The sequence below is a fragment of the Saccoglossus kowalevskii genome, unplaced genomic scaffold (assembly GCF_978046115.1).
Source record: "Saccoglossus kowalevskii unplaced genomic scaffold, keSacKowa6.1 SCAFFOLD_283, whole genome shotgun sequence".
NCBI lineage: Eukaryota > Metazoa > Hemichordata > Enteropneusta > Harrimaniidae > Saccoglossus > Saccoglossus kowalevskii.
The window spans coordinates 4,176-30,998 of record NW_028188733.1 but is presented as its reverse complement, the minus strand read 5'-3'; the positions used below and the strand labels follow the sequence as shown (position 1 = coordinate 30,998).

At 33.8% G+C, this 26,823-nt stretch overlaps 1 protein-coding gene, 1 long non-coding RNA gene and 1 pseudogene across 2 annotated transcripts; all 3 read left to right on the top strand.

The window, feature by feature from the left end:
• Positions 1–2: 2 nt before the first annotated feature.
• Positions 3–3,505, top strand: LOC146725356 (uncharacterized; annotated as a pseudogene).
• A 17,166-nt stretch (positions 3,506–20,671) lies between these two features.
• Positions 20,672–21,046, top strand: LOC144353390 (uncharacterized). Its single transcript, XR_013420790.2, has 2 exons — positions 20,672–20,754; positions 20,992–21,046. It is a non-coding gene; the product is annotated as an uncharacterized LOC144353390 (long non-coding RNA).
• Positions 21,047–21,660: 614 nt separating this feature from the next.
• Positions 21,661–25,887, top strand: LOC146725355 (uncharacterized). Its single transcript, XM_085496392.1, has 10 exons — positions 21,661–21,690; positions 22,371–22,421; positions 22,986–23,027; positions 23,115–23,164; positions 23,749–23,786; positions 23,985–24,055; positions 24,292–24,456; positions 24,641–24,705; positions 25,125–25,208; positions 25,618–25,887. Exons 1-10 carry the CDS (start codon positions 21,661–21,663, stop codon positions 25,751–25,753), a joined length of 732 nt encoding a protein of 243 aa, XP_085352518.1. The 3' UTR covers positions 25,754–25,887.
• Positions 25,888–26,823: the final 936 nt, after the last annotated feature.

The window sequence follows — 26,823 nt, the reverse complement described above, 5'->3', positions numbered from 1 at the left end:
TAGATGCAATGATGTTTTTTCTTTTATTATGGCAGAAGTGTTACAACGTTTCTGATAGAGGAATCACAATTCTCTTGAAATTTATGAAACAGTTCCTTCTAATGTGTTCAGACCACTTGGAGTTGCCATTGCTAATAGAGTTAGCAAGTTACATTCCTCTGTCACTTTACAAGGTTAGACAATTGCTGGGTCTTAACAGAGATGATTTTGACAAGTATGTGGTGTGTCCAAAGTGTGCAGAATTGTATAGATTTCAAGATTGCTACCGAACTGATAGAAATGGGCTGAAAATACCTCTGAAATGTTCTTTCATTAGATTTCCAAAGCACCCACAGAGAAAACATCGCCAGCCTTGTAATTCTCCACTTTTGAAGAAAGTAAAAGGAAATATGAAAGAATATTTGTATCCTATAAAACTATACTGTTACAAAAGCCTCAAACAAACATTGCAGTCATTTCTTAGAAGACCTAATTTTCTAAATCGATGTAACCAGTGGAGAAATAGAAACATTCCTGAAGGAGTTATGAGTGACATTTATGATGGAAAAGTTTGGAAAGATTTTGTAGAAGCTGGTTTCTTTAGTAGTGATTATGATCTGAGCTTGACACTCAATGTTGATTGGTTTCAACCATATGAGCACAGCCCATACTCAGCAGGGGCCATTTATATGGTTATCAATAACCTTCCCAGAGAGGAACGTTTTAATGCAGAAAATGTGATTCTTGTTGGTGTCCTACCAGGACCGGATGAACCAAAGAAAAATTTAAATTCCTATCTTAAGCCACTTGTAGCAGAGTTGCAGGAGTTGGTTGAAGGAGTAAAGTTAGAAGATGGTTCAATGTCTGGTAACACATACAGAGCAATTGTTATGTGCCTGTCAAGTGATATTCCTGCCTGTCGGAAATGTGGAGGTTTCGTTGGACATGGAGCTTTGAGAGGTGAGAAAAAATATTTTTTATTATCCACACTCATAAATAAACTCACAACTATGGATGAATGTGTTACAAACTGATTTTTGTTTGTGATTTAAATTTGTACTGCGTAACTATATGTTGAGAAATTATGCAAGAGACCTAAATTGTTTGACACTGTGTCACATTATACATGTACCAGTAATAATTAATACACAAAATGTCACATGTTTATACCCTAAAAACTTTAAAAATGTGTTCCTCTAAAACTTCAACATGTACTGTACATAGAGGCCAAGTCAAGTTTTTGTTTTTGAACCCTAACTTGAACACTGTTGCCCATAGAAAAATTTAACCAAATATTGCTACTATTGATCAAAAATGCTTGTCATTATTCTTTCGTGAGTACTTGAAGCAATCATTTTGATATGTTGAAACGCTTCTTAATATGAGAAAAAAATAAAATAATTTTGACTGGTTACATGGTTTGGATCATCTTGAATCTCCTGCATAAGGAGCCAAAAATTCAAGCTTGTGTTTGAAATTAATATTTTGACCAATTGATCTAAAATAATGCATCATGGAGGTAAAAAAAGAAGAAGCAGTGGTGGAAAATAAGCCTATGAACTTCAATTGTTAAGCTCCTAATTCCTTTGTACTTCTGGTGTTTGAACTCGAAGCCGTTTCTTTAAGCAAGTGTACCGGCCGTAATGTTCAGATTACACAGAAAAAATTTTCTGATGAAATATTAAATCAATTGCGCAGATCATAAATAAGGCCTGTACTTATGTGCGGTGACTTTTGTTGAAAACAAGAAGTCACCATTCACAAACTAGACACTTGGACATTTAATTGTTTGTAGTTGAAGATTGACTATATTTTATACTTTCTGACGAGTCAGCTTTTGAAACACTTCATTTATATGATCCACAGAATTCCGCAAAAATGTTTAACTTTTTGTAGAATCGGCTTTTGAAAACCATTGTCAAATCTGGCGTGCGACAGCGAGCGGTTGTCGAAAATCACGAATATTGGTGCGATGGTATGGTTTTCGCTGCCAACCATGTACACTATGACTCGTCCACTGTGCAGTTGAAATTTCTGAAATTTGTTGAAATACTCTGAATTGCATAATCGCTATTGAGGGATTAAACAGATAGCAGAAAAACAGATACCAGTTTACCAGTTTAACAATTGCCAACCATCATAGTACACAAAGGAAACAGTAGGCATCATTGCTCCTCCTTTTTTAGCTCCATGGTTGAATGCAGTATCCTTTGTCGAAGTTTCTTATGAGAAAAATAAAATAATTGAGATCGATTGCTTTGCTTTGCTGCTATTGCGATTTTATGAAAAATGGGTTTACATAAAGTGCCTAATATTTAGCAAAATCACAAAATCATGTTTTTAAGGGGTTGGGCGCTTGTTGCACATCAATATACTATCTGTTGGAATTGATTTGGCAAAAAAACGGCATGATTTTTTTTTAAGATAGTTAGCAATTCACAATTTTTGAAAGGTAAACAGAATATGGAATGAACCAGGGTTCTCTCCAGGGCATTATAGAGTAGGGGTTTTCATTCGTTTACTTTTGGATAAACAATAGAACCAATTTAGCATAACAATGAATACAATATAAGTCATTAACAATCTAAATTTTGCATCATAGAATCACTAGAATTGCATTTGTGAAATACAAATTTTTGAATGGCTTTCATGTTTGATATCGAAGGCTTGTTCTGCATTTTTAACAGTACTTTAAAAATGCAGAACATGCATTCCACAAATATAAAATGTAAAATCGTCTTGGCCATAGATGAATCAGTGTTGGCTACAAGTAACATTGTGAATCATATTTCCCTGTGATGTTGTATACAGAATTGTTATTTTGACTAACAAATTAGAATATCACATATATATTTATTTGCTGTATCTAGTACATAGATTTCAATGGCCGCTGCAGTTTGTGAATTTCCTGTTGCTCAAACTGTGTTCCAATGCTAAATTAAATTTAAATGCACAGTAATAAATCACATTTTCTGAAAACAAGTTCATATTTATAACTGCTTCTCATTTTTCTAAATTTTTGAAATGTTCATTATTCATCTTCTAGGTTGCAGTAAATGCTTGAAAACCTTCCCGCGGGAAACATTTGGAGCCAAGGCTGATTATTCAGGCTATTCCCCTGACAATTACCCACCTAGATGTGATGAAGATCATAAGTCATTTGCTGTTAAAGTGGAGAATGCAGCAACACTGGCTGAACAGAACAAACATGAAAGAGAGTATGGAGCGCGTTGGACTGAACTGAACAATTTGCCGTATTACCATCCAGTAAGATTTCATGTAATAGACCCGATGCACAACCTTCTTCTTGGCACAGCTAAACATGTAACTCAGATATGGAAAGATAAAGGTGTTATTGATGGCAACATGTTCAGTATGATACAGTCTAAAGTGGATGGTATGAAAGTTCCTGGAAATGTAGGAAGAATTCCAAGAAAAATTGCGTCAGGTTTTTCTGGTTTCACTGCTGACCAGTGGAAAAACTGGGTGCTTATTTTCTCTCAATATGCTCTTAAAGACATTATAAGCAATGACCAATATAATTGCTGGGGCCTGTTTGTCAATGCATGCAGAATCATGTGTTCAAAAGTTATATCCACTGAACAGGTATTAAAGGCACATGATTATTTGCATAAATTCTGCATGTTTTTTAGACAACTCCATGGAAGTGAAGCATGCACTATAAATATGCATTTACATCTCCATTTAAAAGATTGTCTGTTGGATTATGGGCCTGTTTATGCATTTTGGTGCTTTTCATTCGAAAGATATAATGGTATTTTGGGCAACTACCCTACCAATAACCAGGGAATAACTGTTCAACTTATGAGGAAATTTACTTTAGGACAGCAGATTGAAGATAAACCGTGGCCAGAATGTATCCCTGATCTGCGAACACTACTAGGTTACGGTCAGCAGTCACGAGGGACATGCGAGGCTACTTCAACTTTTCAACATGTTGTTCAAAGATGCACTGAGACGCAATCTGCAGAATTGACATTAAGTGATTTTAGAGAGCAACACCAAATTACTGTGTTGCCACCAGAGCAATGTCACTATTTTGACAGTGATGACACTTCTGCTCTAACAGAAATGTATGCTTTACTGTACAATCCAAGTAACATTTTGAATGTGATTTGCATTGCAGAACGCTACAAGCGTGTTTCTTATGCTGGAAATCTGTATAGCATTGAACGTTCCCGTAATAATCGTTCTGCCTGTGTGATGGCCAAGTGGGTTGGTAACGAGAGTAGTGATGGCATGTGTTCAATTGATTTATGTAGTGACACTAGGCCTTGTATTATTCAAGAAATATTTAGAAGTGAGGTCACTCTTTCTGTGGGAGAGAAAATAGAGAAGGTGCCCCATATATTAGCCAGAGTTGTATGGCTAAAAAGGCATCCCATGAAAAACCATTATGGGAATCATACTCAGGTGTGGGGAACTGATATTGAAACGGTACATGGAGCCGCATTCATACCTGTGCAAAGGATTCAGTGCTTATGTGTATGTACGCAAGTTAAAGTGTCATTTCCTTATTGTCAGTTGGGTGAACGTGTATCTGTAGTTGTACCACTTGAAAATTGTAATAGTGACCAGCTTCGATAAGTAACTTATTTTATAAAGTATAAGATTATGGGATAACCGGAATATTCATGTAAATGGTCGTGCAGGCCTTGCTTTAAAGTTGTATTCCCACTTTCTAACATAAAACATAATTCTGAAAACAATCTTAAAATATAAATTACATGAAAATGATAGTTTTTGGTAACTTCCTATGTTGGTGCTTATTTACAAATCTGGCTTCCTATTTTTTTATCCTTATTCTACAGTTAATTTTACATTACTCCCTCCACAATAACAAAATTCGATGGTGTATGTGTTGATCAAAGGGATGAGTCCACATAAATTTGCTAAGTGAAACTGCACCTTAGAATTGGAGAAAAAAAAATTGTCTTGTGTGTGAAACAACCAAATTGTTTATATTGCTTATTACACTGTTCTTGCAAAATTGTTTTTGTGTTTCTGAGATTTAGGTAACGGCAAGGTTGTTATAGTTGTGCTATGTTTGTAATAAATACAACGAGGCTAAAAATAAAATGCCTTCAGTTTCAAAACCACATCAATAGAATGGGAAATGTTTGTTTACTTTTTCGGGATGATTTGTCATTCCGAACGAATGAAGTAATTCAAGTAAAATTATTTTTAGAAAATTCGCTGTTTTTCTTCAAACCTTTCCACAGAGCTCTTACATAACCAAGGCTCTGTTATCAACAGTTTATTTGGTGTTTACATTATAGATTTACATATCTGAATCAAGGATTACAATTTCAATTAAGTTAAAAGTTGTAATCTGATAAGATAAACACCACATTTACTACCATAAGGATCACTGATAATGTAATAGAAAAAAGATTTGTTTAAATTCCCTTTGATCCAACCTTTTTTCATGTATTCAAATGCATAATTTTATACATATTAAACATATATCTTGTAGTATTAAATAATTAGAACCTCGTCACTGAATCATTTTCAATTTTCCTCTAATATGAGAAGCAATAAATTTGTTTACCCAAGTGTCAAGCCTATCTAGTAGAAATGTCGCAGCTGTATGCTGGTGACAAACTATGAAATTAGCTTACTAATTTTGGTTGTACATTTGATTGTTTTTATCACAATACTATGTGAATCAAATTAATTTTTCTGTACAAGTTCGTTTACTGTAATTCCAACTCTAATTTTAAAATTCACTGTTGTGCAGGATTTGTCTAATTAAGCAAAAATAAGTAGTTTTTTTCTTCTCGTCACTGCATTTTAGCAATTTTGAGTACCATTCAAGTTTGCCATGTGTAAAATGTGAAACATTGAACATGCATCATGTTCTATTTGATAATCTTAATACAAAACATATAGGTAGACTGAAAACTGTTATAATTTGCCAATTTGTTAACAAGTGCATGTTACTATATTTCCTCTATTGATAGGGTATGCACTTATGTAAATGAAAGGTGTACAAAAAATACCTTTTGATATTTCACATAATATTCTATTATGAAGTTTAGCTGTAATTTTCATTGAAAAGCACAAGTTGGTTTGATGTGCCTTTTTTTCATTCATGCTGTGTATGCTAAGGTAATGTATTTTCTCAGGTTAGTTTTATTACAACAAATTGAAATGAAACTGAAAATAAAACATTTACACTACATCTATTTGCCTCATTTTTTAAGATGTACACGGGTAAATATTTGTTGAATATTCAGAGATTATTCGCTGCTAATACCAGAGATGATTTGTGGTATTGAGAGAATTGGGTCAGAGGGTATTAATAATTTTTTATTTTGAGTTGCACAACATCACTTGCATTTTCCCCAGCTGAACAAAGACGCATTTTATTGAATAATATATCATTATTGTGCATCTGTCACCATAACGCCATAAGTTACACCGTTCAGTAATTTTGCTGTATTTTCATCCTACCATACCAGGAAATACCAATTCCAAATATGGAATGATTACACGCGTAAGTGTCCTCTAATAATACAAACAAACATGGCTGCCACCAGAGTTTGACCCGATTCCACAGAAAGAAGTTCCACTGATTCTTTTCTAAATATTTTAGATTTCAGCTTTCCCATGGTGTATCATTGGAAGGAAAAGATGTATAATAATAAGGTTATTACGAAAATACCTCAAAGTATGCACTCATACAGTACACAGGTATTTTCGTAATAACCTCATATTACCAGTGTCCCCCAGTATTAGCTACAAATTACCTCTGTATGTTATGAACTGCATCAGCACGAAATTAGTCATGAGAAAAACGTGAAAACTGTGAGTGGCGGGAGCACAGTATATGCATCTCAGACATACCTGGCCAGATTTCAGTAAAACTTCACACACATTTATTTATGATCCAATTCATGATGACAAAATAGCAATGAATTCTATATTAAAAACTCATCGAAATCAAGCATTTCTGCCGTTTCTGAACCTTGGTTGGGCATGGACTTATTTCATTCAAACTCAGTATGTCCATTGAAAAATAATGGGTCCTCAATGAACATAATATTTTTCCCAGATTTGATTCAAAAGAGCTGACTGATGGCAATTTTGTATATTGGAGTTATATTGCTAACATGGCGGGACTGATCATATTCAAACTTCACACATACACCATGTAACATATTTGTACATGCATCTGATTCAAGTTGGCTAGAAATCAATTATGAATGTCATGAGCAGAATCACAGAAAAAAATCGTGCAAGTGAACTATAAATATTTATAATGATTGTAAATAGTTATTTAGTACTGACGTTCACAGTCACTAAAAACTGCTTATTTTGTTAAACTTGTCAAGTGATAGTTGGTAGTTCAATTAGTATCATCAGCAATTTTACAATTACAGAGAAAGAGAAGGAAATATGCATCAACACTTCGGTGTATATAGTGGTAATTATTGCATTTTAGTCGGCAGTAAAACTGTTGAGAGTTCCAAACACGGGTTTCACAATTACACTAAAAACATTGAAAAGTCCTGAATTTTATTTTCATTAAAAAACTCCTGATTTTGCCTGTTAAGCGAACGAGCACAGAGAATCGTGTATTTGAATGACAGCTGAATACCCTGAAATCACCTGCTTCAGTAGCCAGGGTACAAGTATATTTACTGACACACACATCGGCATATATACAGTGAATTTTGCAATGAAGAGTGGTATACTCGACTTTGGTGGGGAATATTGCTACAATATTATTTTCCCATAGTTTTTTAAGCAATGGAAAACAACTATAAAACGATTAAGATCCGATAAACAAAATTAAACTTAAACAGCTCGTTCTTGACGCATCTGAAGTACAATGTAATGGTCAGTGATGTTCGCTCGAGGGAGCTAGAGTAGACAGCAGAATATTACAATGGTTTCGCTGCCTTTATTTGAGGTAAAGTTACTTTTATCTGTATGATGTAACACAATGTTCAGCCTTTTACTTCGCCAGCTATAAATAAAATATAATTAAATTCCTTTTTCCTTGGTATTTATATTCTGGGCAATAACTTTGAAACCACAATCAATGGATTATGGTGCATTATACTCTATTTAACCATGACTTGCATAAATTAAAACAGATTATCGTCCAATCACAATAATGTATTCATGGCACCATGTATTTATCATGTTGCCGGTTTTTCAGATTATGGAAAAATCTGTGCAAAACAGAAATGAACAAAAAGTCATCTCTGATATAATGGCTAAATCACAGTACAACTTTGACACCGGGCAAGAGATTGCTTGCCAATCTGACGTTTGTAGATCACTGCCCAGCTTTGACACTACACTATAGAGTAAGGCCAGACTTTTATTATCCCTTGTTTTGCGAACCTACTGAATGAACAGGAGCCGAAAATGAAATAAAAATAAAATTTTATTTCAGCGTAATTTCTCGCGCCCGCCAACTTGTAAGCGCAAAAACGGTCCTACTACTTAACGCGCGGACACGCGAGGGAGTGTCCGGGCACGCGCGGAAGCAAACAGGGGGAATACCTAACGCGCGGGGTAGCGGCAGCAATCCTTGTACTGTGTAATATCAGAGGCACATTACTTGGGGTTTGCAACTACGGTGACATGATACCAAGATCCCGTTACAATCTCGCGCTCGCATAAGCGTTCCAACTCAGAAAAATGCGAATGCGCATGCCCGAGGTAACTAGGATACTGGGATGTCCAGGTGGATCAAAATAGCTGCTCACGATATGACGGATTACGATAACTATATTTTCTGTATATTTTCGATGTATTACATTTTTTCACCATGAATGTGGTAATACGTGTTTTATTGTTTTATTACAAACCGCCTATGTCATGTCAGAAGGTAGCAGCATCAGTCTCGCTAACTACGAGATGAGACTTGAATGGGATCTTGACATGATGTCACCATACAGTACTATGTGCGTTGCAAACCCAAAGTAATGTACCTCTGGTAATATTCGTTTATGCTCAAAATTTGAAACAGAGTTTATTTATTTATTTATTAACACACAACATCCCCGGAGGGGATGAAAAGGGTTGCAAATCAAATATTAGTAAAAGAAAAATAACTACATAAAAAGTAAGGGAACAAAAAAGCATTAAAAAAAAGAAAGATAAATTTGTATACAAGGAATGTGTTATTGGCTTAGTTTATGTAGGTGCTGCTGTCTTGTATTAAAACAGTTTTTTAAATATTGCGCTAAAGGAATGGACATTTTCTCGTTACTTAGTATGATATGAATTTATTTTCATTACTAAATTTGTCAAAATTTGATATACATTTATTAGCTACAATGTAAAGTTTTGATCTTATTTTGTTGTAATGGCGAATTCGAGCAGCTATCCACACTTTTTATAATAGCCCGGGCATTCCAGCGAGTCGAGTCCGCCATGTTGTTTACTAATTTTGGTTAGCGTTTAACAATAGAACAATACCATTCGATCCATGGGGGTGACAGTCCTGCGAATGTGCCGACATTGTCGAAAGACAATGACAGGACAAGTTTGTGGAAGTGTGGCGAGACTCCCGTAGTACTGTTTAGTAAGATTTATTAAAAAATGACCATGTAAGACGTCTGTTACGCAGAAATTATTCACTTCATGTTGTTTTCTCACAATGCTACGTACACGTGCAATGAAATCGGTATCCTAAGAATATCGTAACGTCCTTGTGTTTCCTGTTGCAGTGCAAGTTTGTATACGGCAAATATCGTGAACGGTACAGAGTTCGGTAAATCTCGTGTCCGTACACGGTAAAGAGGGGATATTTTCGTAGGCTGTGGTCCAATGTTTTTATACTTTGTAATGTAATTCAAACAAATAAAAAACGTATATTCGTAGCCATGGACAAGATTTAAAATGTAATCAACCGTTTTATTCATCCATGATTTGTACAAAGATCGTATATTTTGTAAGTGTCTAAAGCATTTTCCACATTAAGCTTCCAATATAGATATTTACAAAATATCAAATATATCTTTAAGTGTAAAAATCGATTTTTTTACTGTAAATGGTAACCTCCTGTAAAAACTTAAGATGCTTTTTTTATTTACTGCATCCTGTACCAGTCACCCACCCCCTGTCCCCACTCTTACAGCATGCGGTAAATTTCTTATTGTACACGCAGTTTACGGTAAACCTGGTTTATACCTCTTGTCGAAAGCACAGAGTTTGGTCAATCCACAGTACTGTGGTCAATCTCGTGCACAATATAGCGTACGGTATATTACGTTTCGTCCACATATTTCGAAGTGTTGACGCCGTGACACATGTGATTGACACTCTATTGTACAACTACAACAAAGGGGGGAACGTACATTGTCCCTAATTCAGTTCAACCACGGTCACTATTTTTTAGTAATCGTCGTTCAACCCAAGCAAGGCACGTTTTTTTTTTCAAATAAACATGACATACCAAATATGATAAACTTGTGTAATTCAGAAAAAATGTTGTCATTTGTTCCGGCTTGGAGCCTGATGGTAAGGGAAAACATTTACATAACCAGGGCGAGTTGCATCTAGAGACAAAGCATTTGTTGTTTCTGTTTGGAGCTGTAACAGGTAACAAAAGGTCTTGAATAAATCATGAGGAAGGCGCGACATTTCACTTTTTAACGTTATCCGATATTATCGTCTAAAAATGTCTAAAAATGTCTAAAAATGTCTAAAAAAGTCTAAAAATGTCTAAGTTAGACAGGTCTGTCCGGACAACTATTGGGATAGTTCGTTTTTCTTCAATATTATCGATAATATCGTCTAAAAATGTCTAAGTTAGACAGGTCTGTCTGGACAACTATTGGGACAGTTCTTTTATCTCCGATATTATCGATAATATCGTCTAAAAAAGTCTAAAAATGTCTAAGTTAGACATCTCTGCCAGAATTTCATTAGATTTTATTAGACGATAATTATCCGATAATGATTTATATGACATTGTCGCGCCTTCATGTGAGTCCGGTATGTGATGAGCTACTATAAAATCGCGATGCGACGGCTATGACCTCTATTCGCACACACGCTTCCGGTGCGCTAGTGTAACCTGCCGTTAACAATGAAACTGAAACTGAATGACGTTCCCACTTTTATTAAATATAGGTAGTAATAAGAGAGTATCACAACGCCTTGGAAGCGACACATCGAAAGGCCAAGTTCAGTTCATCGCCCGCTGTACGAATTCACGTTTGCGAATGAATGACCACTTGACGCGATGGAGAGATCCCAAGCCCAGTTGGCGAGCTACATACCAGTAGTTTTCTGTATACACGCCCCGTGATCGATCTTTTCCAAACCCGTGTGCTATTGGCGTTTTTTTTTTTTTTTTTTTTTTTTTTTTTAAATCAGTGTATGACGTTGCTTTTAGTTCGATCATGATCATGATATCATGATAGAGGGACTGTGGTTTGAACAATTTAACTTGCCGACATGATAACGCCTTCTTTTCAGAACTATTACAGAGTTATGCCATTGTCTTAGGTGTGGACGATTGAACTTGCCGACGTGTTAATGTATTTTTTTCAAAACTATAAGTGTTATGCCCTTGTATTCAGTGTGGACCATTGAACATACCGACGTGATAATGCCGTTCATTGGAACTAATGGAAGGCATGCGCAATTGTACTTCCCCGTTAATATTTTAACTTGGAGTTCTGATACTGCATTATAGGGACAACGAAAAACACATTTATCATAGCATTGTCAATTTCGTTAGCCAGGATTTATTTTGTTTATAATCAAAACGTCGACGTAGAATATAATTTTTTTGCTGTCGTATCCTGTGTCTGTCTATTTACTATACATGTTTTAATTTTCGTTTTAGTTGACTTGTACTTTGAATAATTTTGAATAAAAATATTTTTCACAAGGGCGGGTGTCTGTCTATTTATTATACATGTTTTAATTTTCGTTTTAGTTGACTTGTACTTTGAATAATTTTGAATAAAAATATTTTCCACAAGGTCGGGTGTCTGTCTATTTACTATACATGTTTTAATTTTCGTTTTAGTTGACTTGTACTTTGAATAATTTTGAATAAAAATATTTTCCACAAGGTCGGGTGTCTGTCTATTTACTATACATGTTTTAATTTTCGTTTTAGTTGACTTGTACTTTGAATAATTTTGAATAAAAATATTTTCCACAAGGTCGGGTGTCTGTCTATTTACTATACATGTTTTAATTTTCGTTTTAGTTGACTTGTACTTTGAATAATTTTGAATAAAAATATTTTCCACAAGGTCGGGTGTCTGTCTATTTACTATACATGTTTTAATTTTCGTTTTAGTTGACTTGTACTTTGAATAATTTTGAATAAAAATATTTTCCACAAGGTCGGGTGTCTGTCTATTTACTATACATGTTTTAATTTTCGTTTTAGTTGACTTGTACTTTGAATAATTTTGAATAAAAATATTTTCCACAAGGGCGGGTGTCTGTCTATTTACTATACATGTTTTAATTTTCGTTTTAGTTGACTTGTACTTTGAATAATTTTGAATAAAAATATTTTCCACAAGGTCGGGTGTCTGTCTATTTACTATACATGTTTTAATTTTCGTTTTAGTTGACTTGTACTTTGAATAATTTTGAATAAAAATATTTTCCACAAGGGCGGGTGTCTGTCTATTTACTATACATGTTTTAATTTTCGTTTTAGTTGACTTGTACTTTGAATAATTTTGAATAAAAATATTTTCCACAAGGTCGGGTGTCTGTCTATTTACTATACATGTTTTAATTTTCGTTTTAGTTGACTTGTACTTTGAATAATTTTGAATAAAAATATTTTCCACAAGGGCGGGTGTCTGTCTATTTACTATACATGTTTTAATTTTCGTTTTAGTTGACTTGTACTTTGAATAATTTTGAATAAAAATATTTTCCACAAGGTCGGGTGTCTGTCTATTTACTATACATGTTTTAATTTTCGTTTTAGTTGACTTGTACTTTGAATAATTTTGAATAAAAATATTTTCCACAAGGGCGGGTGTCTGTCTATTTACTATACATGTTTTAATTTTCGTTTTAGTTGACTTGTTCTTCAGTAGCATATACAAGACTAATTTTGAATAAAACTATTTTATGTTATGCGTGTTTTAATTTTCGTTTTTTTCGTTTACTTGTACTTATTTTTAATAAAAATATTTTATAAAAGGGCGGTTTGTTTACTATACATGTTTTACAGTGGGCGCAAACAAGATTCAAGTCTCACTGAACGTTGCAATATAGCGAGACTTTCTTAGCGGCACTGTTTTGGAAACGATTTGCTACATTTTGCGACAATCTCAATTTTCCTGGCAACACTCGATTATCGACAAATTATGTTTTGTCTCGATACGTATTATGGCTGAGCGGTTGTCTGTTTTCACATTGTAACATTATTTTGACTACACAACCACGAAGCTTTTGGATGCTAGCCCTGCATGCAGTGCTGTGTGTACGGGGGCGCGTTTGGTTGATAGACGACCCCACCACAGCCCTGCGTACCTCCATAGACTGTACGCAGGACTACCTAGATCCATGATGCGATACAGCACAACAGAAACGATGCTTTTTTTACATGAGGTAAATAATTTCCGCGTAATTACAGGATTCTCGCCACACTTGCACAAACTTGTCCTGTCCTTGTCCTTCGACAATGTCGGCACATTCGTAGAACTGTCACCCCCATGGATCGAATGGTATTGTTCTATTGTTAAACGCTAACCAAAATTAGTAAACAACATGGCGGACTCGACTCGCCGGAATGCCTGGGCGTCGATCATAAAAAGTGTGGATAGCTGCTCGAATTCGCCATTCTGGTTCAAATTTTGAGCATAAACGAATATTATACAGTACAAGTATTATACAGCCGCTGCCCCGCGCGTTAGGTATTCCCCCCTGTTCGCTTCCGCGCGTGCCCAGACACTCCCTCGCGTGTTCGCGCGTTAAGTAGTAGGACCCCAAAAAAATGCTAAAAAAATATTATTTTTATCTTCATTATTTTACCGCCCGCCGCATAACAAATCCAAGTGGCATTTTTGTTGGAGTATCATGATATGCGCAGATGAGAAACAAGGTTATACATGGAATAAAATTGTATTTCATTTCTTCTCTCCGATCAATGATCTCACTTACAATTCTTTGAGAATCACACTTTGAGAATCTAATGGAAAAAAAGAATTATTTTTTTTTGCTCTCCTCAAAAAAATTGCCTTATAAAAACTCGAGAAACAAGGAATAAAAAAAGTTAGGCCTAAATTTGCAAAAATGTTTGGTATTTATGTTTGATCAACAGTAACCTAAGTTATGAACATTATTAAGGCTTAATTTAATTTGGAGGAGAGAGGTCAATCTGTTCGCAACTCCCCTCCTTCTCAACCAAATTAAATTGCTCTCCCACTGTTTTTCGCTCCCACTTCCCTCTGGCCACACCGTTTTTGTTCCTTGCTGCCTTCTCCCCACTCAATTTTGCTACCCACTGCCCTCCCTATCATTTCCCAGAGAAGAAGTTAAAGTCTCGTTTGGTCACCAGCTCCAATCCATAAACCCATGTGAATTAAATTTAACGTTTTTATTTTATAGCAGGCGAATTTAATGGTAATATAATACCTATATTTTCCATAAGATGACAAAATGCCATGACCCATTTCACCAACAACACTCTTCATTAAGACCAAGTTCAAATGCGACACAGTTCGAGTAATCAGTGAATATACTACATTAACTCATTAAATTTGTGTTTTCAGCGCATTTTTAACAGTATATACCAGCTCATAGTTCTGACCGCACCCGGTACAAAGTGTACACCCTCAGGTTGTCCGTAGTTGTTACACATTGATATTACTACCAATGTTTGATAAAAATCAATGAATGTGAATATAAATTGAGTGTAAATATATCATTGAGTAGTAAGACATGATTGAAAGTACTATTTGTATATATACATGTAAATCGGCTCCGCTACAAGCAACGTAAACAACTAACGTGCACTGGACTGCAAAATACAGGCATTGTTTGCGCAGATTGTCATCGGTGGTGGCGTTCAGCCAAATTGATCACGTGCTAAGTGCCACAAATGGAACGGCACAGTCTGCCTCCGGCGGATATTATCATGTTTACGCCATTGGACTACTCCCCTTTGGCCAGTCTAAACATTCTTCCCCTTTGGCAATTTGGTTGTTGATGCCCGCGGAAAATTCTGCATTTTGCCCTTACCCGCTCAATCTAAAAATGGAATTTGCCTGCCCTCTGAATAAAAATCTTCTCCAACTGGAATTCCCCTCCGAGAAACCCTATTTTTAATGCCCTCCCACTGAAGATGTTTTATTTTGCCTGCCCGCTAAAAATCTTTAGCGAAACACATATTTTCACGAACAGCTCCGTTGACTGCACCTGTATATATTTTGTTATACCAATTCCATGAATAAAACGGCGCGATATCACTAGGTATCAACATCTTAATTTTACCGAACTGGATGTACTGTGGGGCAAGTCTCTTGGATAAAACAATACTTGTTTTTAATCTGATTTTTTCATTGTTTCGTAACACTGAGTAAGCTTATAGTTTGTATGGTGTAGGGTGTGGAAGTGTACAACCTTTACTATGTACGTTTAGTGCATACATTAAGTGTAACGTTTAAATGAATGTCACTATTTATTTTCCCCAATCCATTCAAACATGAATTGCGTATGTACACATTGAACAGTTGCGACTATATATAGTAAATCTACAACAAAGAAAACTTAAAAAAAAAACTTATAATGGGAACCAAAGCACTGCATTCTCTCCAACAACATTTTGTATTCAAGTAGTAAAAAATACAATCAATGGAATGCACCGAATACACTAGGTGTCACGTTTTGGATAGCCAAACGATAGATACTCTCAGAATACATTGTGTATACAGGTACTGGATGCCCAAGCAATGGATTCTCTCAGAATACATTGTGTATACAAGTACTGGATACCCAAACAATAGATACTCTCAGAACACATTGTGTATACAGGTACTGGATACCCAAGCAATGGATTCTCTCGGAATACATTGTGTATACTGATACTGGATACACAAACAATGGATTCTCTCAGAATACATTGTGTATACTGGTACTGGATACACAAGCAATGGATTATATCGGAATACATTGTGTATACAGGTGCTGGATACACAAGCAATGGATTCTCTCGGAATACATTGTGTATACTGGTACTGGATACACGAGCAATGGATTCTCTCAGAATACATTGTGTATATTCGTACTGGATAATCAAATAATGGATTCTCTCGGAATACATTGTGTATACTGGTACTGGATACGCGAGCAATGGATTCTCTCAGAATACATTGTGCATATTCGTACTGGATAATCAAATAATGGATTCTCTCAGAATACATTGTTTATACATGTACTGGATACCTAAGTAATGGATACTACCGTATACTTGCTGTATTTATACAAATACAAAGAGAATCCATTAAAGTGGATTTCTATGTGTAACTCTGAATACGGAACAGTCTACACAGTGCTGTGTCTCGATTCATGGAAATTTTAGAATGAGGCGGCGAGGCGATTTTTGCCTTGCCCGTAGTGTAGTGTAAACGAAGGGAAGGTATAGTAAGGGGAAGATTTTGGCGTCGTCGTTGTTGTTGGCGTGACTTGTGGGTGTGATAACTCGAGTAATTTTTACACCATTGGTTTCAAATTTATATATGTTATAAACAAACATGCAAAGATGGCCAAGTTCGATGTTGGTGCATTTTGCTTGCATAATTGATGAGAGATGGCTACTGATTGGTTTTCGCTCGTGGGCGCAATAACTCGAGTAATTTTTACATGATCAATTTCAAAGTTATATATCTTATAAACAAAGGTGTAAGGATAACCAAGTTCAATATTGGTGCACTTCACATGCATAATTAATGAGATATGTAGTAATTATTTTTTCAGTTAAAACGTAATTGTTGTGAAAGCTTAGTGTAGTTAAAGAAAAGTAATTTTAATGTTTTGAAATTAAATCCTCCTAATCTGTATCAGGATTTAAAAATCTATGGTGTAACATTTGTTTTGAAATCCTTTGGAATTTTCCATTGTTGTGTGATTATGTATACATTTTCATCTTATTGGTACCAGTGCCATCTTAAGTTCATTATAGAAAAATGCCTTTGTTTTTACTCTAGTTAATATTTGACCTTGTGTGAAGTCACTGTATGGTAATTAGATCTGTTGACAATTTATTTTCAAACACTTATGTGAGTTTATACTTTGAGCAGTAATCTTCTCAAATAGCCGCATGGGGTTAATTTTGTACAACTATGTGTGTCATTTCATTTCCATTGTGTGACTTGAGAATGTTTTTCCATTGTATTATAATCGGGGCCATCTGGAATTCATTATTAGAAAATGCCTTTTATTTATACATTAGTTAACATGTGATCTTTGTGAGAAGTCATTGTATGGTAATTAGATCTGATCAAGGTCAATATTCAAGACCACTGTGGTTAAACATTATTATAAGATAGTATTTTACTGTAAGCAGTTGTACTCAGTACTGGTCCTCATTGTTCAGTGAAATATTCAAGACCACTGTGGTTAAACATTATTATAAGATAGTATTTTACTGTAAGCAGTTGTACACGGCGCTAGTCATCATTGTTCAGTGAGTTACAAACTATGTGGAATAAGTTTTGTAAAGTTGCTACTGTACATGTACAAAAAGTTATATCCCAGAATTCACATAAAATAATTATACTATAAGTTGCTATAATGCATATTGAATATTCTTCAGTGCAATAAGTTTTCTAAAGTTATTACTGTACAATCAGTTATGTCCTATTAAGTCACATAAGATAATTATACTATAAGTTGGCATATATCCAGACTATTGAGTTAACATTGCTCATTTATATAAGTGTCATTCCAATATTATCATTATTTAGAATGCCTCGACCTAAAAAAAAAAAAGAGTTTTAGACTAAAACGCGAACAAAAACGTAAATACATGCAGGAAAAAAGAGCATGCGAGTCACAGGCTCAACAGTACAGTAAACAACAAAACCTTGAAGTAAATAGTGTATTTCCTCAGTCAGACAATCATGTAGAATTAGATGTTGTTACCCATGAGGTTGATAATCTTATGGATAAATTAATGAACAAACTTAACAGACTAACAAATCAAAGTGAAATATTTTCAAATCTAATGCAATTGTTAAAACAGTTTCACCTGTTTCAAAAGAATATTGTGAGTACTGATTGGATAAATGTTATAAATGGACTCCCTGGTGCTGATATACAAAACCTTGGACTTGCATGTTATCAAAATGTTATTATACAAGTATTAAATACATACTCCAGCATTTGCAAGCTACATTCTTACCAAATCCAAAACCCATCAATGCAGAAAAAATATAAAACCATCCTGTTTGTTATGTGAATGGGAATCATTTATAATCCAGATGTATTTGAGTGACAACAGTTTTAATAGTGCAGCATAGATACAGAAATACATTAAAAGTTCAGAATTATTTAATCCTCTTGTGGAAAATGATGCCCATGAGTTTCTTGTGATTATATTTGATATATTAGAACAATATGACGTAAACAGTAATAATATGCCGGTACATACTTTACAAAGTATATTTATGGGTATCTATAATAAAACATAAATAAAAACACTGTGCATATACGAATGTTAGACTTGAACTTCACTGTTTTACAACTTCCTATAACATATTCAAATTTCCTTAATGATTATTTTACAAAATCAACATCCCTCTCCCAAATCTATAGCTTAGAGTGATATTTGGTAGTAAGAAATGAAAATTATGTTATAAAATTTCACTATTTCTAGAATTTAGCCAATTTATGGTCTCAACTTAACCAGTTGTATCAATTATTCCCTGAGCTAAAATGGGGGAAATTTGAGACAAGTGCGAGTACAAGCGCATTTTGGGATGTTCAGAAGGAAAAAAAACGTTCAAGGTGCATAGTTCAAAATGATGCATGTGGAAACGAGAAACAGGGATATTTTTTTTCTCAGCCTAACCACAACTTATTTATGTAATAACAGATACAATAGTTGCTACATGTGCCTATGCTGTAAGTTTGTCTCAAGCCCACCAACCAAAAATAAGTCATAAATATAGCTGCATAGCAGCAATCACCGGTTTTCAAGACCATGGCACAATGCCAAGTCACATGCAATGCATGGCCATGAATGACTGTTTGCAATAGCCCTGAAAATTAACGTTGGTTTCATGTTTGTAAATGTGATAGTGTCCGAGATATTATAGCCATGCATATTTAATGAGTTCCATGACCATATATAGTCATCGGGTATGTTTGTCAATTCTCTTGTCCAATGTCTTCAATATAGCATTGGTTCAATGTTCCTACTTGCAATAGTGCCTAAGATATTAGAGATTTGCATATTTAATGAGTTCTATGACCATATATGGTCATTTAAAATGTTGGTCAATTCTTTTGTCAAATGCCTTCAGTATAGGTTTCGGTACATGTCTCTATCTTTAAAAGTGCTCGAGATATTATGGATATGCATATTTAATGAGTTCTATGACCATATATGGTCATCGAATGTATTGGTCAATCTTTTTGTCCAATGTCTTCAATATAGCATTGGTTCCATGTTTGTACTTGCAATAGTGCCTGAGATATTAGAGACATGTATATTTAATGAGTTCTATGACCATATATGGTCATTTTATATGTTGGTCAATTCTCTTGTCCAATATCTTCAATATAGTGTTAGTTCCATGTTTGTATATACAATAGTTCTCAATATATGTCAATTCAATGTGTATCGTATATGGGCCCTCCCCCTTTCCCATAATGCATCATTGCTGACTATTTTATATAAAATGTGAAAAATATTCATAAATCAACTGCTCCAAAACTACTGGTCGCACTTTCATGATTCTTTGATTAATCTGTAGTATGTATGATGTTCTTCAAAATTATGGTGTGGAATTTTGATACGATCAAAATTATGCAAATGAGATGCAAAACAATATTTCAGAAAATTCTAGAAAAAAAAGTCACATGACCGTTCAACTTTTTTTTCATGAAATACATAGCTCTATGGCCAATGCTGCTTTTAAGCGAAAGTTTGAGACTCCTAGACCCTCAGAAAGGTGTTTAAATGAGCATGCCATTTTCCGCCTTAAATTCAAAATGGCCGCCGTACCACGTGACCAATATGCGTCATCTTAGGATATGCACTAGATCTCATCAAACTTTACAAACATATGAAAAAAATTTCAAGATATGTGTAATGGTGTTCGAATAGCACTTAGCGAAAAATCTGGCGGAATAATAATAAAAAAACATAACGATTACAATAGGTTTCCAAGACGTGCGTCTTGAAAACCTAAAACCTAATAAAAAACATAATGATTACAATAGGTTTCTAAGACATGTGTCTTGAAAACCTAAATATAGCTGCAAAGCAGCAATGATGGGTTTCAAGCCCTACAGCTTAAGGCTCATGGACTTACTGCAGATGACGAACATGACCACATTGACATGCATATAAAACTTTGCATGGTCCAGCAACTACAAAAACATTTTTATATTGCTTTATATTGCAAACTGTTGATGTTGTTGATGATAGCTAGTACATTTTCAGCAGTCAAACCACTAAACGGCTGATTGTTTTTTAACATTTTTGCAGCGGATTGATGTTCAGCAGCGTAACGTATTCATATATGACTCGCTTCCTTGCAAAGAATATGCTTATATAGAAAATTCCCTCAGGTAAGGTAGAAACAAGTTATAAGAATTTGTCTGTTTAATCATGATTTAAGTCAGTGATAATCTTTGCATGTAATATAATTTATAGTTTGAAACCAGTATTTGTTGAAATTATAATCAAGGGGAGTATGTCGATTTCTACTTTCCTTTAATTTACTGCAGCCGAGGAAGATTTTATCTCGTTATAACGTCTCGGCAACACTTTCTTAGTTTTTAATCATCTAATCTATATTTTTGCAGGAAATTCATATCGGAAGAATCAAAAACTAAAATAATGACTCGAGAAAAAAGCAAATGGAAATTTACTTATATTACGGTAATAACATTTTTGACTCCCGTGGGAGTCTTTGCAATTTCCATGTATGTGTGTGTGTGTGTCTGTCCGTTCCAATGGTATCTCAAGAACCGTATGTTGGTTTTTAATGAAACTTGGTGCATAGATGCTCTGGACTAATGCGCAGATTTGATAAGGTTTTGGTTGAAATTCATACATATTAATTACCTTATTTGCATGATAATTAGCTAATTTTTAGCTGTCCCTTGACTGTTCCACTAATATCTAAAGAGCTATTCATTAGATATTGATGAAACTTGGCACATAGATGCTGTGCACATAATTAACCTGATTTGCATACTGATTAGTCAATTTTTGGCTTTTCCAATGATATCTCAGGTACTAATCATCACATTTCAATGAAACTTGCATAGATAAATAGGACGATGCACAGACGGATGTGTGAAATATTAATTACCTAATTTGCACAATTAATCAATTTTCAGATTTTGATATGTTAAGTACTAATACTTAAAACAATACACAATACACAGACCCGCTCAGTTTTGAGTTAATTTGCATAATAAATCATCATTTTTGGTTCTAATCACATTTCAATGAAACTTCGTATAAAGATGGTCTGTGACAGTACTTATCATAATTCAGTGAGTCTTGGTACATATGTACTCTAACACAAGGTGATGATCAAATTAGTTTTAGGTTTATATACATCTATAATAATTACCTAATTTGCATAATAATTTACGTTTTCGCTTACCGCTATTTTAGTTATGAATAATCATCACATTATAATGAAACTTTGTACATGTACACCCAGAAAAGATATACAGACCTAAATCTATGTATGATAATTGCTTAATTTGTATAATAATTCATTTGGTTCATTGAGGTAATCCACGGACGTGATTAGTTTAATGTTGATAAACATGCATATTGATTATCTATTATTAGCCCATTTCTGATATCTAAAAAAATCAGATTTAAATTTAATTCATCACAGAGGTGCTTAGGAACTAATTAGACTAAAAACAATGGATGATAAATAAAATGTATTTTCTGTATGTATTATAAATTTTGATAGTATGAATCACATTTGTTCCATGTTTCATGAATCTCAAATAGCAGACACAAATTATTTGCCAAGTTACTTGTTTGAAAAGCAAATTTTAAATTTTGAATTAATTTTGATAATCTCACAACACGTTCTTTCTAAGCTTTCTTTGATTATGATTTGTATTCAGTGTATTGGTTAAATGTAATTGTAGTACAAATATAAACTTGCATTGTTGTAATTGCCTTTTCCTAATCACATTTTATTTATTAGGGATTACCCTGCCAGGTCAATAATAAAGATTGTGGCGTGTTTGTTTTGAAGGTAAGTTGTAATAACGTGCACTGGCGCATACACTATGTCAAATCAATCAATTATAATATAGTACCAATCATACTTACTTACATTCTGCCAAACGTGTATACACATGTAAATATCATTTAATTGTGTAAATTGTGAATATTATAATGTGCCTACTACACTGCAATTCCGACATACTTCCAGAAAAGCGTAATATGGTTTTCTATTAAAAAAAGAAAATGGTTTATTTGCAAATGTCTCAAAAGGACAAAATATGGTGATTGCAATCTCCAACAGGCTAAACATAAATGTGTGTGTTTCAATATCACATCTCTGTATACGATTCTAGCCTTAAGTCCCCACTAGAGCTCATGTAATGAAACGAAACACGACAATTAATCATCCACATCCAAGGATGATTGCTCTAATTTTTATTTGATTATCAGTTGATATTATACTTAAAAAGTACCACATATTGAACTGTTCCTCCTTTAGAATATATAATACTTTCAATGTTTGTTAATTGAACATTGTATTTACATTTTATTGTACCTTATTACAATATCTATGTGTGTTTTGGTTATGTAGTACCTGAAATGTTGTCTCCTTGGTGAGGATATCATGTTTAAGGTGAGTAAATCGGAATATTTTGTAGCATTTTCCAGGTTACCTTCTTGTATTTTTATTAACATAACACTAAAACAATATTTTTTGTAGGTCGAATCAACGCTTTTAAGAGAAGAGGTGAAAACAGACTTGTTGCAATGGTATGTATATTGCAAGACTACAATATTTTGGATTTTGAACGATTATTAACTTTCATTTTTCGTGTCAATAATGTCAAAACATTGCTGGTCTCAAAAGATAATTTGAAAATATAATGATACAGCGTTTGAGTTGATATAAACATAACAAGTATTGAAATTACCAGAAACGAACCGTTAAACAGTGTAAACAACATGAACATTAGTGTCCCATGTTAAAGTTGTGCAGTCTCGGGATTGTGGTGCCGCAGTTTAAACTCCATATATTTTGCAATAATGTATTTAAACATTCAACCACAATTAACTACTATCTATCCAGTCTTGCTTTCAATACTTAATCCTAACCGGAACTTTTTCTAACATTCTTTTCACTTGAATTTATCGTAAATGATATGTTATCCCATTTTGTATGATCAATAGAATATATCTCTATGACCCTTAGATGCATATCATAGGTTTGGGGTTTTGTATATATCTTATCAGTGACATTGTTTCTGCCAAGATCAGGCTTAGAATTCAAACTGATTTTATCACTTCTTATGGTGATATATCATAATATATATATTTAATAAATAATTTATTGACAGGAAACAAGTACTGGAAGTTGGGGAAGTTGAAGATTCAGGTTAATATCAACATTTTCAAATCTTTCATATTGAAAAATTACATTTTGGTTCTTTGTTAATTGTCATGTGTTAAAAATGCGTTTTAGGTCAACATTATTTAATATAATACCTGGCTAATAAGCCATGAAACGTATGCTAGTTCGATTATATAACTGAAATGTAATGATATATCAATGGTTTGTTGCGTTTGTTTGCAGATTGTAGTTCATCAATAGAGATGGAAAATCTTGATAATGACAAAATAACTGGAGAAATTACAGAAAATCAGGTAAAACACACAAAATAATACTACGTAAAGTCTTTGTGTATGACTAAAATTATTTATGTTTTTGTAACGTGTAAAGTCTTGTAAGTTCTTCTTTTATATCTATGCAAGAACCCAGCAACAGAGCGTTATTTGGGTTGGGGGTTTTCATTTGTAATTTGCATAACTAATATAAATATTCAAATCAACCTTCTGACAATGATCTAATGTTCGATACTTTGCATTTGTTTACAATATAGTACCAAGAAATGTTACACCTCACAGATGGTATAATAACGTGTAGTGGAGATTGTATTGGCCATTTAAATCGACACGTCATGTTTGTGGCAGACTACAACAAAAATTATTGTGGAAGAACTACCCATGTGAGACATGGGTATGGCAATGAATACGTGTCAGATAAGGTGAGTTTATTTGATTATTTATGGGTATCATTAAATTGTCTTGTGGAAATTCAATATTCCTTTATAATAAAGAGATTACGATAAAGTTAAATTTGTTGTTTTCACATCTCACATTGTATATTTATTTGTATAACCACTTCCCACACCACTAACTGTCCTATAATCATCCTCATACATTTCATAGGTCCATGAACAAATCAAAGAACGAATGATAAAAGAACACCTGGTGAAGAAAAAAATGTCCAAAAGGTTAACACTTATTACAAAATTGTTATTTTGCAAACACACTTATTGAATGGAGTGAAATTGTTGTCTCTTCAATCTGTGGCGTCAATGTTTCCCAGTGTATATAATATGTAAGTGGTCATATATATGCCGTTCACATAATTACAGGTAAACGAACACAAGATCCGAACTCGCAATTTAATTAAAAACTTAACTAAATTTTGCTAGTACTATGATTGAAATTTGACAGTTGTAGCATGAATGCTCATGTAAATTTGTTTTCTCTGTATGCTTGTATCATTTATCGTAGTGTATATGTGTTGATTGTTTAGACTTGAATAGATTCGTTCACTCTTATACATTTGAATACGAATTTAAATATGAAGTGGTCGTAACAGTGTTTCTATATGGTATTTCTTAAATTAATTGTCTTTTAATTGTAGTATATTTGAAACAAGTACGAATATGCCATGTACAACAAGCAAAAAAGTGTATATGAAGAGAGAAGCATTGAATTCTCCTATGTTGTAAGTTAACTTTGCTTTATTCAAACAAATCATAATCATGGGAGATTGTCATTTACACAACTTTTTATGATTTAAGACAATACATACGAAAGTCGACATGAACGGTTCTCCTAAAGAAACTGGGAAATGTTTCTAAATGAATGAAATGGAAATGTAATTATCTAGCTAGACCAGTTGTGTCGGACATGAGTAGACATTTGCATATGTATAATATATACGGCTTACAATATCAATTGTGTTTTTGCTCAGTGGACAATTTGGATACCAGATATAACTTTCCTTTTCAATATGAAAGAATTAAATAAACAAAAACGCTTTTTAATATTTTTGTGAAGAACAATGCTATTCCCCAATATTGACAGTATGAATCAAATTGATTAAAAGGAATATTTCTTATTTTTCTTTCCAGTTTTGCAACTAGATTTGTGGATGACGTATTAGTGAAAGAATGTATCGCATATTTACTCAAGGTTAAACTGAACATTTCTTTAAAGGAGGCAGATGATTTGTGCAGACAAACTGACAAGCTGAAAACTGAAATTTGAAATATTCATTGTTATGTGTGTACTACAGTCGCATATGCATGTTTCATGGTGTACGTCTCTCACTACATTATAGTGTACAAAGTCGAAGTTGTTAGTTTAATTTATACTTATTAAAACGAGTTATATAATTGTTACTACTGCGTTGCGTTTCATTACTTTATTAAATACACTTTTGTATAATAAACATGTTTCATTCTAGCATCATCAATATTTTAACTATATTTAGATTATATATTCAAGTAATGACGATGAATCAAACTCTAGCATCATAAATGTCACAACACCAATAACATGATATACATGTCAAAGTAATGTAAACTCGCATTGCAAGATAGCTATAAAATTTGCTTCTTAAAAGACCAACTGAGATGTTAATTTAAAGAATTAGAACGTGTCATTTTTTTGTAGGAGTTCATTCCGCATTGGGCTCATCGAAAATGTCGCTATCAAGTTTATATTTATCAAACAAAAGTTAAAAAATGTAGAAAAATCTCAGCTAAATCGACAATAGTAATTACTTTTGTAATATGTGCAAACAAAGATAATTCTTATATTTATATGTTGTTCTTGTACTTATCCCATTTCCTCAGGTTCATGAAAATTGGCCATTATGTATTTCAACAACAATTTGGCATACAAATTCAAATAAAATAAACAAATAAATGGATTATTATGTGAACTACGTTGGTTGCGTACGTTAATAGGTCACATTTTGCATTTTTTACGCGTGTTCTCATCCTCCCTCTCAGATAATGATACGGTTCAAATTGCGTGCACACCAAAGCCGTTCGTTCAATAAACTAGTTTGTTATTTAGGTAGTTAATTTGATAGCCATCTTGCAACACTGTAGTTCCATGCGCACTTGTCTTATGAGTAAGTACCCCAAACTAGGGAGGGTATAAATAGGTCCCAACAATGAACTATTCAAATTATTCAGCATATTAATAGCAAATTAATAGCTGTAATTCATAACCTAACCACCACCACAATTAACTTGAACCAAGCAGCGCAATTCTGTGCACAGGCAGTAGTAGTGGTATATGTTAACTATTATTTAACTTAATCAGTG

Bases quoted from the DNA above. Each gene is read 5' to 3' on its own strand.
- LOC146725355 (XM_085496392.1), top strand. From the start codon at position 21,661: ATGGTCTGTGACAGTACTTATCATAATTCA. The intron at 22,422-22,985 runs GTAAGTTGTAAT...TTGGTTATGTAG, and splicing joins GTGGCGTGTTTGTTTTGAAG to TACCTGAAATGTTGTCTCCT. The intron at 24,706-25,124 runs GTTAACACTTAT...TTTTAATTGTAG, and splicing joins AAGAAAAAAATGTCCAAAAG to TATATTTGAAACAAGTACGA.